This window comes from Tiliqua scincoides, chromosome 4, assembly GCF_035046505.1.
Source record: "Tiliqua scincoides isolate rTilSci1 chromosome 4, rTilSci1.hap2, whole genome shotgun sequence".
Classification (NCBI taxonomy): domain Eukaryota; kingdom Metazoa; phylum Chordata; class Lepidosauria; order Squamata; family Scincidae; genus Tiliqua; species Tiliqua scincoides.
This window is the reverse complement of record NC_089824.1, coordinates 157,813,285-157,833,989: the sequence shown is the minus strand read 5'-3', so window position 1 is coordinate 157,833,989 and position 20,705 is coordinate 157,813,285. Positions and strand designations below refer to the sequence as shown.

The following is a 20,705-nucleotide window of genomic DNA, read 5'->3' as shown; positions in this document are numbered from 1 at the left end:
CCTCCGCCCGCCTCCCCCTGCCCTGGAATGCCACCTCCCCATACCCTCACCGGTAATCTGGTGTGCACTATACAGGATTGGGCCCTCAGCCACGACGTGAGGTGAATAATGAAATCTAATGGAATGAAATTATTCCATTAGGAGTAATGGAGGGGCAAGAAACCTGGAAGTGGGTCTTGAAAGCTATTTTTCCACTGATTTGGTATTCACTGATTTTTTTTTTGATCCAGTAGAGGTCACCAGACGCTCCAGCCTTCCCAGCATCAAGATCACACGCAGTTATCATGGTGCTGCCTGCGACACTGACCACTCCCTGGTGTGCAGCAGAGTGAAACTGCAAACAAAGCGACTGTATCACACGAAAAAGGAAGGAAGACCGCGCATTGATACCAGCAAGACCCGGGATCAGAGAAAAGTGGAGGAATTTTCACAAGCGCTTGAGGAATCTCTTCCAGGCCCGGCCGACGCAAACGCATCCAACAGATGGGAACATTTCAAGAATACCGTTTACAACACCGCCCTGTCCATATTTGGCAAGAGGACCAACAAGACGGCAGACTGGTTTGAAGCCCACTCTGAGGAGTTGACACCAGTCATTGAGGAAAAGAGGAGAGCTCAAGCAGCATACAAGGCCTGTCCCAGTGAGCGCAACCTGCAGGTCCTCCGAACTGCTCGCAGCAAAGTCCAACAGACTGCCAGGAGATGTGCTAACGACTACTGGCTCCAGCTCTGTTCCGAGATACAGACAGCAGCTGACACGGGCAACATCAAGGGGATGTATGACGGTATCAAGCAGGCCCTAGGTCCAACACAGAGGAAAATTGCCCCTCTGAAGTCTGCCACAGGCGAGGTCATCCAGGATCGGGCGCAGCAGATGGAACGCTGGGTGCAGCACTACTCTGAGCTATATTCCAGAGAAAATGTAGTCACCGAAGAAGCGCTGAACAACATTGAGTGCCTGCCTGTGCTGGAAGAGCTTGACAGTGAACCAACCCTAGCAGAACTTCACGTGGCCCTGGACTCCCTAGCCTTTGGCAAGGCACCTGGAAAAGACAGCATCCCTGCTGAAGTCCTAAAATGCTGCAAAGAGATCATCGTCAATGAGCTGCATGAAATCCTCTGTCTCTGCTGGAGAGAAGGTGGAGTACCTCAAGACATGAGGGATGCAAACATCATCACGCTGTACAAGAACAAAGGTGACAGGGGTGACTGCAACAACTACCACGGCATCTCTCTCCTTAGCGTTGTAGGAAAGCTGTTTGCCCGAGTTGCACTAAAGAGGCTCCGGGTACTTGCAGAGAGCGTCTATCCAGAATCGCAGTGTGGATTCCGAGCCAACAGGTCCACCACTGATATGGTATTCTCCCTTAGACAACTGCAGGAGAAATGCAGGGAACAATGACAGCCACTCTTTATAGCCTTCGTTGATCTCACAAAGGCTTTCGACCTGGTCAGCAGGGACGGCCTCTTCAAGATTCTCCCCAAGATCGGATGTCCACCCAGGCTCCTCAGCATCATCAGATCTTTACACAAGGACATGAAGGGCACTGTTGTCTTCGATGGCTCCACATCAGACCCTTTTGACATCCGAAGCGGAGTGAAGCAGGGCTGTGTTCTTGCACCAACCTTGTTTGCGATTTTCTTCGCTGTCCTGCTGAAGCAGGCCTTTGGAACTGCAACAGAAGACATCTATCTCCGGACCAGATCAGACAGAAAGCTCTTCAACCTCTCCAGACTGAGAGCAAAATCCAAAGTCCAGCTGAAATGTCTGTGTGACTTCCTCTTTGCCGACGATGCAGCTGTCACTACCCACTCTGCCAAAGATCTCCAGCAGCTCATGGATCGTTTTAGCAAGGCCTGCCAAGATTTTGGACTGACAATCAGCCTGAAGAAAACACAGGTCATGGTTCAGGATGTGGACTCACCTCCCTGCATTACAATCTCTGAGCATGAACTGGAGGTTGTCCATGACTTTGTGTACCTTGGCTCAACGATCTCCGACACTCTTTCTCTCGATACCGAGCTAAACAAGCGCATCGGTAAAGCAGCTACCACGTTTTCCAGACTCACAAAGAGAGTCTGGTCCAACAAGAAGCTGACGGAACATACCAAGATCCAGGTCTACAGAGCTTGCGTCCTGAGTACACTTCTGTACTGCAGCGAGTCATGGACTCTTCGCTCACAACAGGAGAGGAAACTGAGCGCTTTCCACATGCGCTGCCTCCGACGCATCCTCGGCATCACCTGGCAGGACAAAGTTCCAAACAACACAGTCCTGGAACGTGCTGGAATCCCTAGCATGTATTCACTGCTGAAACAGAGACGCCTGCGTTGGCTTGGTCATGTCGTGAGAATGGATGATGGCCGGAGTCCAAAGGATCTCCTCTATGGAGAACTGGTGCAAGGAAAGCGCCCTACAGGTAGACCACAGCTGCGATACAAGGACATCTGCAAGAGGGATCTGAAGGCCTTAGGGATGGACCTCAACAAGTGGGAAACCCTGGCCTCTGAGCGGCCCGCTTGGAGGCAGGCTGTGCAGCATGGCCTTTCCCAGTTTGAAGAGACACTTGGCCAACAGACTGAGGCTAAGAGGCAAAGAAGGAAGGCCCATAGCCAGGGAGACAGTCCAGGGACAGCCTGCACTTGCTCCCGGTGTGGAAGGGACTGTCACTCCCGAATCGGCCTTTTCAGCCACACTAGACGCTGTTCCAGAACCACCTTTCAGAGCGCGATACCATAGTCTTTCGAGACTGAAGGTTGCCAATACTAGAGGTTCCAGAATGGAACCCCAGTGGATAACGAAGCATGACCTGAAATGTTTGACACAAGATTAATTTTATACTCATCTGTTGAATGTTTTTACTGAGCCCCTATCATAAGAAGTCAAACTTGAAGACAGTTAGAGGACTATACATTATGTTCCCTCCTAACAAGAGTGCCTGTGTCTCCTTTCTCCTCATCATTCATTCATTCATTTCTATTCCATCTTTTACTAAATAGACCCAAGGCAGCTGACAGAAATGTATATAAAAAATTTACAATAGACTCAAATCCAACAATTTTTCTTCCTTTTTCACACTTTTAGAAGTTTAAGGTCATTATTTTACCTCGCGTTCTTCTTCCTGTTCTTTTCTAATCTGCTCCAAACGAAATTGCTCTGCAATTTCTCTTTCTTGTGCTTCCCTCTAAAGAACAAGTAAAAAGAAGTTATTTCCATTACAATTTATCATTTAGGGACAGTCTTACGTTTTTAGCCATCATTTGTATCTTATTAAAACAAATGTGGATGTTTTCAACTGATTCAGAAAACAACTGTCACTGAAGGAATTTTTGGGGAGGTTCCACAAAGCAACTTTGTGGTAGCAAATGAGCTATGGAAAGAAAATGTTTCCCACTCAAACTCAGGGGTAGACTGCCATACATTAGCCTCCTTGGTTGGGGCACCCTAACAATGGAATTTCTTCCCTAAGGAGGCTTGCAGTTTTATATTGCCCATATTGTCCCTTCAAGCCTTTTATATTATTTTGTTTTGAGCTGCTGTTCTGTTAATAAAACAAAAAGTAACACTTGTTTTATTATCTATTTTTTATAAACTGCCATGAAAACTTTGTTAAAGGGCAGCATATTAACTTTTGAAATAAAATTAGCCATGCCCAAGAGCCATTTTCAGCATTCAGATAACTACCTTGCCCATATTTTAATTCTGGGGTGCTGCCTCCATGTAGTCCTCTTGCTTTGGCTTGATTAGGAGGCCTGAGTTAACTCTTAAATGGCATATCTTGCTACGTTTCAGCCCAGCACTGTCCTCACCTTTGCTCTATCTGCTTCAAGAGAGATTCGGTAAGCTTCATCCTGTTCTCTCTTCACATTTTCTCGGGCTTCACGTTCATCCTGGGAGGTAAAAAAAAAAAAAGCAAAGCCAAGAATTGAATAGTATTCATAATTATGTTATTGTAGAATTAACTGCTTCAGATGGGAGATTTTTACATCCATTACTGTATGATAAAGAACCAAAGTTCTAAAATTGTAGAATCCACACAGCAATTACATTTTCAGTAGGCACTGTGGCAGCAAAAGCATTTCAAAGTTCTATCAATTATTAAAACCAATGAAAGAGCCCATAAAAGTAATAAACAACACTTGCCTTGTCTAGCTCTTTGAGAAACTTGAGCCTTACTCACTTTATTAGGACACATCCAGGGTAACACATTGCCTGACAGTGCAACCCTATAGATACTTTCTGAACACTAACCCTCACTGGATATAGAGGAACTTACTCCTGAGTATGCACACATAGGATTGCAATGTGAAAGTATGCACATACCTCCTCCACTCATATATAAGCAGCTTATATAGTTGAATACATTCGCTGTGTTGAGAACTGGACATACAAAGAAGATGTTTGAGGAATTTTCAGTTATTTGATATTGGAACAAAATATATTCTGTGATCTAAAACTTATATTTATAGTTATGCAGCCAAAATTTCACACACACACACGTGTATACTCTGGTGATATGTCATATACGTAGATAACAGATAGATATCTTTCCAATTTGTACATGTTTTTCCTATCAAGTAATATAATTAATGATAAGACAAGATAGAAAGACTGATTTCCTTAATGACAGAACTTGTAGATTATGTTTTGGGGTAGGCACCTGGCTAGCTGTATCATTTAGTTGATAAATGATCATTCCAAAATATCATATTTACCATATTTAGTGTAACTGCTTTCAATATAGGTCAAGAAATGATTTCTGAACAAGTGCAAGCACAATGTGGGGGATCCATTCTTCCAAAGCCAAGCACTGTGTGAAACAGTGCTAAAGGATATATATGTGCATTGAAGGAAATGGGAGCTGATCAGTGCTTCTCTATCCTGAATACACTGCTCCCATTGGCTACATTGGTTGTCAGTCAACACAGAATGAAGAGTGCTATAATGAACCGGCGCTAAAGGAGGAAGCTTTATCAGAGGTATTATTGTATTAAAGTACCTGTCCTAAATTTCCAACCTTCATTTTCAGTACTTGTTGGGAAATGGGGATTCTTCAAGTCAGAGAATTGTAAGAATCAATAGCAGGAGCGGGACAAAAGCCTAACAGCACAATTCTTTGCATGTCTTCTCAGAAGTAAGTCCTTCTGAATTCAAAGGAACCTACTTCCAAGTAAGTGTGACTAGGATTGCAGGCTTAATCTACTTCTACTGTACTTTCACATGTTGGCAGTTATAACACTGCATTTTTCCAGAAATACATTCAGATGAGAGTTACAGGCACGAGTTTTGTTTTTCCTTCTCCTGGACTAGTCTTTAGAACCAACTATGAAAGGGATGTTAGGAATGTATAGATGTATTATGCATGACTGCCTTGCTATGGCACAAAGATGTGAAATGCCACAGCTAAACCTACATTACAAAGTGAACAGTTTCCTACCCAGGTACACCTTTTAATCAAGTTCACAGTTAGATGATGGAAAATTGTTTATCTAAGTAAGAGATTTAACTACCTAAAATATTTGCATAGGGGTTTTTTGGGTTTTTTTTTCTTAAATACTATGTTCTAATTAAGTGTTATGTTGCATTACAGAGGAAGCTATTTGCAGTACAGGACTTTATCCCTGTAAGAAAAGATTAGAGAGAAAACTGTGATACCCTTTCATACTTGCAAAAATAAATATTTGCATAGTATCAGCAACAGCCCTGATCCAGAGGCATCTTGGCCCCTTGGAGAATCAGCAGGGGAGGTGTCTTTTTTTGCAGTGCTTCCACCTGCATTGTATTTCACCTTTGTAGTATCAGCATAGGCACACCTCTACTAAGAAAAACTTACTCGTCCTCCTTCATCTCCTTCCTATAACTGGATTGTTAGACATGGCTCAACAGCCATCTTCAGCCTCAGTGACCTTATGGTCACCATGCAACTCTGCAAGCTGCTCTGACTACTTTTGCTGTATTAAGCAGAGCAGCAGCCTGTCTTAGCAACAAGGTACAAAAGCAAATTTCCCTACCAGCCACCTTCTTCCCATCTCTTTAATGAGTACTGCTGCAGTGGTGCTTCTGAGTGAAGTCTGGCCTTATCCTGAAGCAGAAGACATTTCAGTGATTCTAAGGGGTATGCTACTCTCCAGTTTCCAATCTCTATAATTAAAATAATGACTTCCAATCTGTGGAAGGTGAGAGGACAAAGGAATTGTGTTGATTTTTTGTTTTAAATGTAAAACAGTCTTCCACAATGGAGGACCCCAGGGTTATCTACACAGGCTGTGGCAAGGTACCCATAACACATTCTTATTCAAGTAATGACTCTGGCCAGGAGTGGCAAGACCTGGGACACTGCCCACTACCAGTGCTTCTGCTGTGGTGCACTGGGGGGAAAAAGCTCCTTACTGTGTTCCTTGTGCAGTTCTTGCAAACCCAGAAGTGCGGGATTTCTAATTTCAGGAGACCAGGAGAATGAAGGATCTTGTTCATGTAGTTTCATTGAATAAAACCAGAACTCCCATACTTCTGGGTTTGTGAAAACCACAGGAGGAGCACAGTAAAAAGGTGGATGATCCACTTCACACTCAAGTGAATGGGAAGTAGATAAGCATGGTTTGCGTCTGCAGCAGGGTAGAAGGAGGTGGCGGCAGCAGCAGACTTGGATTGAAGGGTAACCTGAATCCACTAGCTCCTTGCTTCCCACAATCTGCCCTTGGAACAGGCCACATCAGGTAACCCCAGTCATGACTCTGACTTCCACCATAAAAATGTATCCACTTGAGAAAGTAAAGTCTCCTATTTTTGTTTGTTTAGAACTAACTCACTGCTAACTCCTGAAATACTGATGCATAAAGTATTTCTCCACAGGAATGTTAGAACATCCAGAAATGTGTTATCCTGTGAAAAAATACTTCATACACTTGAGTCTACTCCAGATACACTTGAGTCTATTTCAGTGGGCATAATGCTTTTCAGTCCTTACCTCATTCATCCTCATAGCAGTTGTTTGAGATTGATCACTATTATGTTCATTTTATAACTGACCACAAGGGTACCTAAAACATTGTGTGTAAATGGGACATGAACCCAGGTCTTGAAAATTCATGGCCAACACTGCCCATCTGATCATTCTTTCCAGATAGGCTTGAATGGCTTCAAGATATGAGATATGCTTGAGATATGCTCAAGATAGGCTTGAGATATGCCGTAACAGTTCCTTTTCCTCTGCATCAAGAAGGCTTTACCCAATTCTATCAAGTTTGTAATCCTATGCACACTTTCTTGGGAAGATATTTATTTATTTATTTTTGAATTTTAAACCCACCTTTCCAGTTAAAAACTGCATAAGACAGCCTACATTATAATCAAACAGAAAACATTTAAAGCCCAATATCTACTCAGAAGTAAGTTCCATTATGTTCAATGGGGCTTACTCCCATGTAAGTGTGAATAGGATTACAGCCACAGGGCCCAATCCTATCCAACTTTTAGCACCGGTGTGGCCGCAATGCAGCCCCAAGGTAAGGGAACAAACATTCCCCTATCTTGAGGCGGCCTCTGTGACTGCCTCTCCACCACAGGATGCAGTGTACACCCCATTGGCACAGCTGCACCAGCACTGGAAAATTGGATAGGATTGGGCCCACAGAAATTAAAAAAAAAAGTAGGCAATAAAAGAGCAGCAACAAAACAGGCAGTTTTAACAGTTTGGTATGAACTTTGTGGAACATATGGATAGGTCAAACATATTTCATTCTTGACAACATATTTAACAAATTCAATACCAAATAGGTATCTTGCTCCTGCCAGTCAAGTGGACAGAAGAGGCAGGTATATTTGAAACAGGAGGGGTGAAAATACAGCATAAGAGTACTACACTGAAAAAATAATTGAAGTCACTTTAATGGTGAAATTCTGACCCCACAGGCAATGAAGAACAAGTTGATAGATCCCATATTGTTATGATTTTTAACTTTTAAAAAAATGTAAACCACTTGGAGAATTTTTGTATAGAAAAGAGTAATAACTGACAATATTGTGTCCCAAATGATTTAACTTCTGGACGGATGTTTATCTAGAGAAGGACTTCTCTGACATATCCTAAAACGTGGAACAGTTTTCTATAAGATGACATACTCCTGTAAAAATATATATACTAGAGCATAAAATGTGTATATTTTAAAAAATTGTGTGCATAAAATGTGAGGAATATAAAGCATAAAATGCGATGAATATACAGAATCATATAAATATCGGAGCACTATTTAAAATATTACTGTCTGCACCCTTCTTTAGTTATTTCAAAATGGAATGTAAGCACCCACTAACGAGTCGTACTGGTTTTATGGGTGCTACATTGATTCCTAAGTATGTGAGGTCAAAGGCCTGAGTGACTTCTGGAGAAAATTGCTTCATTCCATGCATAGTTTCCAGAGCTCAGCCTCAACCACTGATCTCTATGCCAGAGTCCAGTAACAGTAGTGAAGAGTGCTTCTGTATATGTGCTGTCCCATATAATCCATCTCCCAACCTCTCTCTTTTTTGAGGGAAAAAGAGACCAGGGATTCTAAACTAGAAAAAGTGTATCACATAGAGATATGGATCCCAACACCTGCCTTTTTAGAAAACTACTGATACCCATCTGTGACTCTTTTGGTATTGAATTTTGAAGACTGTGAGTAGTAATGAGATGAAGGGATAGATTTATGAACTGGGCTGGTGGAATGATATGCATTAAGAGAAAATGCTGTTAGCCAATTTCCAGATCTTTTGAAAAAGGAGATTGCCATTCTACATCAACATACCCATTCAAATGCTGCAGAATATATAAAATATATATAATGTAAATATGCCACTAACATGACACCAAAGAGACATCCTTTGAAACCCAAAAACAATAATTCTCCAAAGCAAGCAGAGATAACCGTTATTTGATTCCGTAAGAATCATTCCGTAAGAATGTGTTGCTGGAATATAAAATATGAATGTTGAAATTTTCCACTACTTAGCTGGTGCTGAATGTTGAAATTTTCCAGTACAGAAGTGTTATATGAAGCCATGTTCACCCCCTCCACAAGTTGGTATATTATTGATCTGATGTCAGTATGACAGCACAGCAACATTTTTAATTGGCAGCTTTGGTGGAACCAGTGTGAAATCTTTGAAAAATGAAAATAAACTGACAGCCGGATTGCAGGTTTGGCAAGATTTAATATGCAGCTGGGCTGCAATTAACTTTTATCTTTTTTACTTACATTTTATTTTAAAAGTTCTACATAAAAGTATTTCACTTACAACAGAGGCCCCAATCAAACATGGGGAAATGTATGTGCAAATAATGTGCTGCATTTGCATTTCTTAGAACTGAAAAATATTGATACAAGAACAGGGGCTGTGGATGGGCTCTCCTGGTCTTGAATAGTGCTGGTCTTCCTTCTGGAGGAAGTGGAGGGTTGAGTTCAGTACTTTTCCTCCCACTGAATGGATAATCATCACTTTCAAGACAACCTGACTGGGGTCCTGCTACTGAATTGGACATTTCTCTTCCTCAGCCATATAGCACCAAATAGATGGCATATGTCTGAAGAGGCCCATAGGCAGTCCAAGGGCTTACACAGAAATATACACAGAAATATTTCTACTTACTTCCCATTTGCCTTTAGTTCACCCTCCAACATAGGATGCAACCTTTTTGGCATGGCTGCAGCAGCGGTGGGGGATAGGACTGGAGCCAAAGTTTCAGAAAATAAAATGTTGTGTTCATAACAGTATACACCTCTCCAACGTACCTCACTGCAGAGTCAAATTCCAAGACAGTCTGAAGGTCATAGCTAGGCTTCCATGGTTTATGGACCAATTTTGTGAGCCATTTAGAGGTTAATCAGAGTGATTCTGGGTCCATGAAATGTTGGAATTCAATAGGATGCATGTTCCCATTATGCACTAGAAACCAAGAAAACTACCTACATATTCCCTGCTTATAAAGGATAAGAATTTATTTCAAAGAAACTTTTGATTTTATGGAGCCACACCTGAAGATAAAACTAGTAGTGCCTGAGGCTAATCATGGGAGTGTTAAAGAAAAAACACCCAACTGGTCTAAACAAAACAACACAATAGAAAACATTAGTTTGATCCTCTAAAGATGACAGACTTGTTCACTTTATAACTTAATACACTGAGGATAAGCCATGTAAAGACTCAATATTTTTTTAAGATATAAAAGCAGCCCAAATGAACCTTGTAGCTTTTAAAGTTCTTTTTGCAATTTTGTTAGACAAACATTTAGTACAAATTTTTTGGCTGATACTTCCAACTTCCAGTAGCTATTACATTTTGAAAAGCCTTTTTAAAAAAAGGCACCATCATAAACTGCTTCATTCTAAAATGTTGGCCTTTTATGGATAAACTAATCTAATTCTTTTATGGATAAACTAATCTAATTCTTTGTGCTACACTTGCCAATTTGGGGAGACTTAGAAAGTCTGAAGTTTCTTTTCTTGCTAGCTATTCTAGACACATAGTTTAAAAACCAAACTGGGATTTAATTCACATTGTACAAATAGAGAAAAATCAGTTCTTAATAATGTTCAACATGAATATCTCAGATATTCCTCTCCATACTTTTGTCAGTGTTAGTCTCATTTCCAGTTTTAAAAAACATGTTTTTCTGGAGGAAGTGCAAAATATCAGCTGATGAGAAGTCAAAGCAAACAGAGATTTTCAACTAGGATTTGCAAAAATAAAGGGAGTTTTTTCAAGCAGTTGTAGGACAATATATATCCACCGTGAAGTCTAATGCTAATGCAATGGGGGTTAAATGTTGCATAACAAGAAAAATAAACACTATGTTAGACCTACTGTTACTTAAATAAAAAATGTGGACAAGTCAGACCAGCTGTGTAACAGTCAATGCTTTTACAGTAATAAATTCTGACAGTGAAAATAAAAAGAATGCATTATCAGGATATCATTGAACGAGTCCTGTCAGTACATAGGAACTCCACCCTGTAGAAGCTTGTCAAAAAGTGTTACTGTAATCCATTGAGAAGTCTCCTCCTCAGGCAAGAAAGGAAAAAAAATTCATAAGGGAGGCTCAGAACAGGTGTGTTGCATTGTAATACCATTATTTAATCACAGATCCCTTCTTATTAGTTTCATATGTGACAAATTCAGGCTCTGTTCTTGCCTATCATGCAATGCTGGAGTCATCAATCAACAGTCCAGCTAAAAGCCAAACATGAAGAATGAAGTTGAGGACATGTCTTTTTAACACTGTACACTCCTCAAACACAAAAGGCTCAATAAATGACAGCCATTTCCCTTGGAGCTTCCAGCTATGTCCTAGCCAGTAACGCTTTAAAATGGGAGGACATTATGTTGCCAATTATAATTCTCTGCATAAGCCAAATTCATTTAACAAGAGGGATAGAAAGAACCAGTGTTTCTAGATTGCACCCTCTTAAGGATATGATTACAGTTCAGGATAATATTATAATTTGTAATTCAGTCAGCAAATAGACCACAAACATTTAGCTACCCATACTGTCATTCTGTGTTTTAGCAGTCTCCATACCCTAATAACCATTCTAATATCCCAAAAGATTTGCTTACTAATACCAGAGGAATAGTGTTACAGAGTCAGAAGATGCCCTGTTATGAAGCAGGGTGATATGGGATATGTCAGGCAGTTGGGAGTGATAGGTTTGGACTTATGAATTAATTTTTTAAAAAACTCACACAAAGTTCAGAAATAATGGCAGCAACATAGACATAAGCAACTTAGGCCCAAATCCTAACCCACTTTCCAGCACTGGCATAGCTGTGCCAATGGAATGTGTGCTGCATTCTGCAGTTTGGTGGCACTCATGGAGGCCTCCCCAAAGTAAGGGAATGTTTGTTCCCTTACCTAGGAGCTGCATTGCCCTTATGTTGATGCTGGAAAGTGGGTTAGGATTGTGCCCTTAGAAGAGGAGATGACTCTTCTAAGATGGAATCTGATTCTTCCTGTACTTGGTCATCACAGCATTAGCAAGAGGTGAATACCATCTTAGCAGATGGATCCCTCCTTTTTCTCTTGAAGGATGGAGACAGGTCTCTACAACTGGTTCTACAACTATTTCCAAGGTCACTAGTTCTAATGTAAGTTCTCAGTAAGCAGGCATAAAGTTTTTGCTATTCTAACACCCTTAAAATATTCTATGTAGGCAAGTCTGTCTGCGAGTTGGGAACAACTTACAGTTAGCTCTATCTCTTAGATCAGGGGTGTCAAACTTGTTTCATATAGAGCAGGGGTCTCCAAACCCTGGCCCGGGGGCCAGATGCAGCCCTCAGCAAGACTCCAGCCTGCGGCCAACCTCTTATCCCCTGAAAGCCTGGGGCCCACTCAGCTGAACATGACCAGAACTGTGCTCTGATTGTGTCTGGAGGGTGTTCTGAGGGCTAGAGAGGTTGAATGAATGAGCCCATTCATTCATTTATTAACTCATCTAAATTCCATCTCTAATTTATTTATTTAAATTTTATATTTAAATATTTTTTCGGGCCCTCAACACCACGCCAGATATTTGATACGGCCCTCTGGCCAAAAGGTTTGGAGACCCCTGATATAGAGGGTCAAAGTTAGCATTCATGGTGTGTGTTGAGGGACGGAAGTGACATCATTAAGCAGAAAGTGACATCATTAAGCAGACGATGGACAGAAATAAGCACTTTGTTCTCACATAGAAACTCATTAGCTGCAAATAGCAGAAGAGAAAATGTGCAAATCTTGTTCATAATTTCAAGATAAGAGAGAGCCCAATTATCATGCTGGGACAACCCAATTATAACAGGGAGGGGGCAGATAAATGGCTTCCAGGGGCTGCATTCTGCCGGTGGGCCTTATGTTTGACATTGACATTGTTTACGTTTTATTCCAATAGGAAGAAGAGTAAAGAAGCATATTTCATTTGATATGAGCTTCAGTGCTTTGACATATGCTTGCCCCAGTTTAAGGACAGTGGCAGACATTAATACACAAATTCTGTGCCTTACATTTTGCCCAAGTTACTGTCAGTGAGGTTAGAAGAACTATATTAATTTTCCCAGGGAGATTGTGTTGGCTTGTGAAAAACTCTGGCCTTTAACTTGATAACTATCAGAGGACATCATGCTAAATGTTAGTATGCCTTAAAAGAATTTAAGTAAGTCATATAGGCATTTATATTTTGAAGATTTGTAAGCAATGAAGATTAAAAAAGTATCAAATGTGCATACTGAATCATTTCTGGTTCTTTAAAACAGAAACATATCCTATTTACACTCACAAAACATCTCCTGTGCCTCCTTGTACAAAGTATACAAGTTGACTTAAAAAAATAATAACCCAATAACAAAGAAGAACTTTCTGTTTGCCTTTTTGTGGTTTATGATGACTTACTGTAGCTATTAAGAAAATAGTAACAGAAACCGGAATCTGTATCCTGCTTGCTATTGTCAAATTCTGAAAGAACATTCATGTAAATACAGTGTTGTCTTTACTAGGAAAAAAGGAGTTGCTGTTTAAACACAAGTTATGAGGGACCAGAAGTATTTTAAAAAATGTTACATGTTAACCAGCAAGCAACTAAAAAAACAATATTTTGTTTCACATGTGAACTCCTCTTCTTAAGAACATAATGTATGGATTATTTTATTGCATATTCACTGTGTGTCATAATACTTTAGTGAATTAGGCAGAAATATAAAGTCACTTCCTACGTACTCATTACTACTTTGATCAATTATGTTAACCTCATTTTTTCAAATGATCCCAGACACGGCCTGCTAAGTCCATACACTTCCTGCTCCCTTTCCACTTGCTTTCTGAGCTTGAATCCTGGTTTCATGGAAGTACAACTTTGCATGTCTCTAACTGGGATTTGGGAGCTGTGGTTTACAACCATGATAAGAAACCAAAATTTAATTGTTTTCCTGACACGATTTGCAGACTACAGTTAAACCACAGCTCCAGGTGCAGATGACATGCGGAGCTGTCAACCAGTTCTGCATTTCACCGTTCTGTATTGGAGATCAGACCATAAGGGGAGGAGGGGAGAACTTCACAGATGCAGTGAGTTTTGAGGTTATCTGAACCAGCCCAAAGAAGTATGTAGCAAAAATACAGCTGATACTAGCTATTTTGCATGTTCAAAGAATTAGCATAAAGTGGATGCACAAGTGACCTGCACTTCTGTTTTGTGTGCATCCAGAAACAGATCTTTTTTTTTTTGCAATTTCTTGTTTTGTCTTTACTGTTAACTATATTTTTAAATGAATGTTTTACTGTATGTTTATGATCCACTTCTGAAATTAAAAATGAAAAAGTTGTATATAATGTTTTTAGATAAATAAAAAAAATATGAAAAGAAGGAACTGGTGCAGCTCCCTCCATAAGGACTTGTGAATGTTTCTCCCATGCCAAAAAACAAATAAAATGGAAGAACAAATCTCTTGCAAAAGAAGTCACCAAAGCCCAATGGTTCCCAAACTGTGAGCAATGGTTCCCCAGGGAGTGTGGAAACAAGCCAGGGGACCTGTCCTATACCATGTATAGCAGGGGTGCCCAAACCCCGGCCCGGGGGCCATTTGTGGCCCTCAGGGACCCCCAATCTGGCCCACAGGGAGCCCCCCAGTCTCCAATGAGCCTCTGGCCCTCCGGTGACTTGCTGGAGCCCACGCTGGCCCGATGCAATCGCTCTCAGTATGAGGACAACTGTTCAACCTCTCGCATGAGCTGCAGGCTGAGGGTTCCCTGCTTGCAGGTTCATGTCTGTGATGAAGCAGTGGCAGCGAAGGAAAGGCCGGCCTTGCTTTGTGCACGGCTTTTATAGGCCTTCAGCTATTGCAAAATCTTCATTCATTCATATAAGTGCCATCTCTAATATATTCATTTACGTATATTTATGTAAATTTATACAAATTAAAAATGTAAATTAAGTCTTTTTTTCCTGGCCCCCTGACATATTGTCAGAGAGATAATGTGGGCCTCCTGCTAAAAAGTTTGGACACCCCTGATGTATAGGATTGCAGCCCTAATCTGGAGTCATGGCCAATGGCCCAGTAGATCAAGGGAACCTCCAGTCATAAAAGTTTGGGAACCACTGCCGTAGCCTTCTTGAGAGAAGGTTTGCACAACTTGTTATGCAACAAACCAAACACAATCTACTGCTAATGTGTGGTGACCCAACAAGGACTCAGTATCCTCCTTTTTGTTCTGGAGGACCTGTCAAATATCTGACAAGCCACAATACACAACTGAATGTGGTCTGCAGGATCACAAATTGTGCAGCCCTAACTTAGATAAGTTGAAGAGAAAGGGGGGAAGGGCTATCACAACAGCTCAGCCAATTCAGAGACAAAGCTTAAAAACTTCTCATAGCTGTTCAGTCACCATCAGTTGACTACAGTAGCATTTCACAGAGCCTGTTTTTCCAGGAGATAATATTTACTATCTGTCTCCTGCAGGTAGTAGTGGTTCTGCTCACTACCTGAGATCAAGCACCTCAGGTGCTCTCAGTAGTTGCTCCAGGCAATAGCACCAGAGCATAGGCCTTAAAGGACAGGACTGCTATTGTTAAGCATAGTTTAATAGAGAGACAGGTGTAGAGCTACTCAGGCATGTCCAAGGGCAGGGCCCCATCTCTGCCCACTTACATGCCTCCACCGATCCTCCTTTTTCCTTCCACTCCCTATATTAGAAAAGAGGGGGTCAGAGAGGAAATGTGGAGTGCTGAGTTAAAACACTGGAGAGTGGGGGGCAGCAAAGGCACATCATCAGGTAGGAGGGCAGCATTTGGCATTCTGCCTCAGGTTATCAGGAGGACTTGGGCTGACCCTGACCAAGAGCTTGGACATGCCTAGCACAATTTTTGACCTCTTCCTTTTTAGTGGTGTATGGTAGCTTCAAATCACAAACCGCTTTGCAGACACTGATGTCACTTTAAACAGTTTGTGATCTGTCACTCAAACAAAAAGGTCAAAGATTATCTGGGCATGTGCAAGCCCTTGGGCATGTCTAAGGAGTTCTTTGAATACAAGACATAGGGCGCAATCCTAACCCACTTTCCAGCACTGACATAAGGGCAATGCAGCTCTGAGGTAAGCGAACGAACATTCCCTTACTTTGAGAAGGCCTCCGTGAGCGACACCCAACTGCAGGATGCAGCACATGTCCCACTGGCCCAGCTATGCCAGTGCTGGAAAGTTGGTTAGGATTTAGGTCATAGATAATTACCTGTGAAAATTAAATATTATCCTATCTATGGAAACAAAAGACTAACAGGAAATGGATTTGAGCACATGAATCTACTAGTGACATTTCAAAATGCCACAATTACACTTCTACATTAACAGTTTCTACCAAAACAAATATTTTAAAGATGGCAACCAGTTATTTATTACCTAAATTTTACAGAAATCTGTTGGATGGGAGAAATGAGTGTTGCTTGTTATATGTTGTGAGATATTTGTTCTCAGTGTTGTCAAGACGTAAATTTTTATGTATTTCTGCTCCCCTGCATAGTGTTCTTGAACAATGAATGGTTTCAACCTTGGCTATTTTATTCCTCTGTTTATTGTAAACTTTTATGTTGATATAACTGTCATTTATTGAAAATTGTTTATGCCAATAAAGGTTAAATGAAATGAAATGAAATACCTAAATTTTAGAGTTGTCAGAAAAGCACTTGCAGGGGGGTGGAAATATAAACGTTTCTTGACACTTTGCTGTTAAAATGCAATACAAATTTCAATTATGTTTTGCCACAGATTTAATCTTATAACCCTTATAATTAAAATTTCTATGAAGACTTGAAAGGAATTAAAATTATTTTCACTGTCAATAAGTTTTTCATTGTCATAAGTTCCGGAGAAACAAGTAGAGAAAAAAATGAAGTGACAGATATACATGCAGATAGCATACATTCAGATTAGTACACAATATAATCAGCAAATCTTGTACTAATAAGACACAAGATTTAAATGGCTGAATAATGTATTTAGTGAATTATTGTCAATCAATGTCTCTACACCCAGGATAACAGTAATCTTGAATGGCAACACACCTATTATTACAAATTCCTGACTAAGTACTTCATTACTTGCAAATGTCACTCTCAATTTACAGAGTAACAGATAAACATCTCACTACTGTAAACCTGACTTATGTCTACTTTTGTGTAACAAAAGCACAAGAGTGCTGAAAAACTCTTGTTCATTTAATTTCTATAAAAGACCTAAATGGTAGTACATATTTTCATTGTATTTTATTTTCAAAGTCACTTTGATATAGGACTAAAGTATGTTTCTTTCCATCTATAAAGGTAGGAAAGGAAAAAAAAATAGTCAATTTTCCTGTAGCATAAATTCAAAATTCATAATGAGAACTATAAGAGAAATGTCAAGAATAATATCCATATACAATAAACTTGACAATTTGAAAGGTCCACATTAAACATAAAATATGTTATAGCTAAAGTCTAATAAACGCCTGGGGGCTGGGGGGATAAGAATAGGCCCTCAGTTTGGCTGTACTTGTCGTAAGAGGCAACTAAACAGCCACCAGATAGATGGGACTCATTAGCCTGGGAAGGCAGCTCATCTGAGAGAAGGAAAACTCTGATCCCAAACCTCCACTGCCTTGTGGCTACATTCAGTTATGGAAAAGGCTTCAGGAGTCAACCCTGAGGCAAAATCTGGAGCCGGAGTCCCTGAGGTAGTTCATGGCGGAACACAGCCACGTTTTGGCAACTCCTGCAACGCCACTGGAACCAACCGTATTGGCTTCTGCCTTTCCATTGGACCATTTCAGCAACGTGGAGAGGGGGGATTTGCTGCATGGGTAACAGCCTATCCTCCATACCTACTTTACCCAGGCTTCGCGCACTGGAGATGAAACTCTGTTCCAGAACCACTATTCAGAGCGTGATACCATAGTCTTCCGAGACTGAAGGATGCCAACAACAAAGTCTAATAATAGTTGGGCAGCTCAATTCTAAGCTGTGCTGCATCCAATGCAGCTTAGGAGACGGTTAAAGGTCTCCCTGGGATAAGGGGAATATTTCCCCCTTACAAGTAAAGCCCCAGCCACCCCTATGGGGCTTCTTTGTTCCATGTTAGTTATTTCGCTGGTGCAAATTCAGGTAGCCTGTCTAGGGTTGCCTGGTCCTGGAACAGGGATTAGGATATGGCAGAGGAGGCCTCTGCAGACCCCAACCCTGTCTTGGGTCCAGTCCTCCCCATTCCGCCCTCCTCCTGCCCAAAAACATCCTTTCTCCGCCTCCAACACCCCCACCACCCTCTCCCAGCCTCTGTGCCATCTGGCGCACACCTACCTGTGCCGGCCAATGCAGGGTCAGGATCTGGTGCTGCCAAGTTGGCATAGGCCTCTGTGCCGGCTCTGCTGGCCCTCAAGTAGGTACAAACATGCCTTATGACACGTTTGCAACACTCTGCACCAGCTACACCGGCTCAATTTAAAGACAGGATTGCACTGTTATTATTTCATCTATGTTGCTATTTGTAAGATATGTTCAGACTCACATGCATTATGTCTAATTTTCTCCATGTTAATATAAAAATAATTTCAGGTAAACAGAAGATACTTCACTGGGTATCAAAGTCTTTAATTCGGCAATCTCATGTTTGGACCTTTCCAGATAATGTTTGTGTGAAATAAATGCAATACTAATTTTTTGCCAAGGATCCAGATAGCTTCTCTTAAGAGAGCGCAATCCTTGTTGCAGAAATTGCAGGAATACTTTGACTTCTGTTACAGCAATTATTTTCACAGCACTCAAGCACAACATTTTTCAGTAGCAAATTGTGTACATTCTTATTGCAACTGCTGTGAAGATCTTGATAGTGTGAGAGTCGCAAGGGCATATTGGACAGTGCCCATGATATTACTAGTCACAGTACCACAACTCCTCTCCCCCATATCATACTGGGTCTCTTCATTTTGTGCTTTATTATGGTTTCTTACCAATTTAAAGTCTCAGCAATCCCTTGCTGGAGCACTTCAGTAAAGAGTGTAAACCTCTCCACCAGTTAAACTAGTAAATGTTTTAGATATCCTTTCCCCCTTTATAGCATATTGTAACATTTCATGAACATGTTCCTTTAATTTTGTAAAACTTAGTCCTTTGAAAGTTATGTATTTCCTTTTCTAGCACTGGGGTGCACATCTACCCAAGCAGCTTTTTAAACAAAGATGGTGAGTGTTCTTGCTGCAGCAAGATTATGCCTACCATAGATTATCATGATGCTAGGCTGACCAGATACAAAGAAGGATACTGCTCTCTGGCACCTAGAAGAAGTCATTTTGTCAGGTTCAGCTTTTTCTCACCCCTGCACTGAAACTGCCCAAACTTTGTCTTAATGCAACAAGAAAGTGTGCAAAAACTCCATTCCTCTTAGCATGTGGCCAAGTTCCTGGCTGTTGCAGAACTATCCCTAAGAATGTAATCCTGTTTTGTTTTTCTAAATTGCCTGGAAAGACCTTTCCTTACTCTAAATCCATTAGAAGTCTGCAATGATGTCCAGCTCTCACCTCATCCTTTATGTCTTCCTGCTGCTGAGCAGTAAAGATCTCCATTGCAGCCATCAGCCTCATCATTAGCTCATCCACTGATGTGTTACCTAGCAACAAAGAAAGATAGCTGAACTCCATATTATTAAAGTTATTAAAAAAAGACCAGAAAGTCATTCTAGAATTAATCTGAAAGGAATACCCCCAGTTGTTTTTTCCAAATTCATAATAAGAAAATGTGATTAGCGTCTTAGAAACTTCATAAAACTTATAAACTAAAAAAATTGTAAGTATTCCAAGTATAAATCAAAGTCTAAATTAAAATATTTGAACAGGACTGATTGGTGATGATTTCTGTTGTGTATTCATATCTGAGAAAATATCAAAGTCAAAATCACTCAGTATGAAGTGAAAGTGGTAAACAGGGTGTTACTGTTTTTCATTTTTTAAACCTTTTTCAGGTAGTGATTGCAGTTGGTTAGTTCTAACCATCTTTAAAAATATTTTCAAACAGTTGTGTAAAATTCAAGGTCACTTTACATGAAAGCATTACCATAAAACAACTGTTCAATGGTTATTACAAATGATACCCAAATTCCTCAAGACTTCTCTGTTTGGCTTTTAAATACAAGTGCATATATGAGTGGCACATGGAAATTCCCGTCCTTACTTTAATACAATAGTGTGCAGTGGGAAGTCCTATACCTCTCTATTTTATGGCATGAACGGCTCTGTCATTATCTAGACCAGGGTGCCCAAACCCCGGCCCTGGGACCACTTGTGGCCCTCAAGGACTCTAATCTGGCCTTCAGGGTGCCCCCAGTCTCCAATGAGCCTCTGGCCCTCTGGAGACTTGCTGGAGCCTGCGCTGGCCTGATGCAACTACTCTCAGCATGACAGCCAACTGTTCAACCTCTCGTGAGCTGTGGGAGGAAGGCTCCCTCCACTGCTTGCTGTTTCACATCTGTGATGCAGCAGCAGCAGCAAAGGAAAGGCTGGCCATGCTTTATGCAAGACCTTTTACAGGCCATGAGTTATTGCAAGACCTTCATTCATTCATATAAATTCCATCTCTAATGTATTCATTTATGTAAATGATTTATTCAAATTTGAAATATAAATTAATTTTTTTAATTTACACAGTGCCCCCGACACTGTCAGAAAGATGAT

The 20,705-nt window shown here is 40.8% G+C and overlaps 1 protein-coding gene across 1 annotated transcript in view; it reads right to left on the bottom strand.

Moving 5' to 3' along the window:
- FAF1 (Fas associated factor 1) overlaps positions 1 to 20,705 on the bottom strand; it is a 255,313-nt gene that overhangs the window by 35,843 nt on the left and 198,765 nt on the right. The window contains exons 15-17 of the mRNA XM_066625992.1: positions 19,557 to 19,645; positions 3,811 to 3,891; positions 3,108 to 3,185 (exon numbers count right to left, since the gene is read on the bottom strand). Of these exons, the coding sequence (XP_066482089.1) occupies positions 3,108 to 3,185; positions 3,811 to 3,891; positions 19,557 to 19,645 (248 nt within the window). The remainder of the gene's footprint in view (positions 1 to 3,107; positions 3,186 to 3,810; positions 3,892 to 19,556; positions 19,646 to 20,705) is intronic.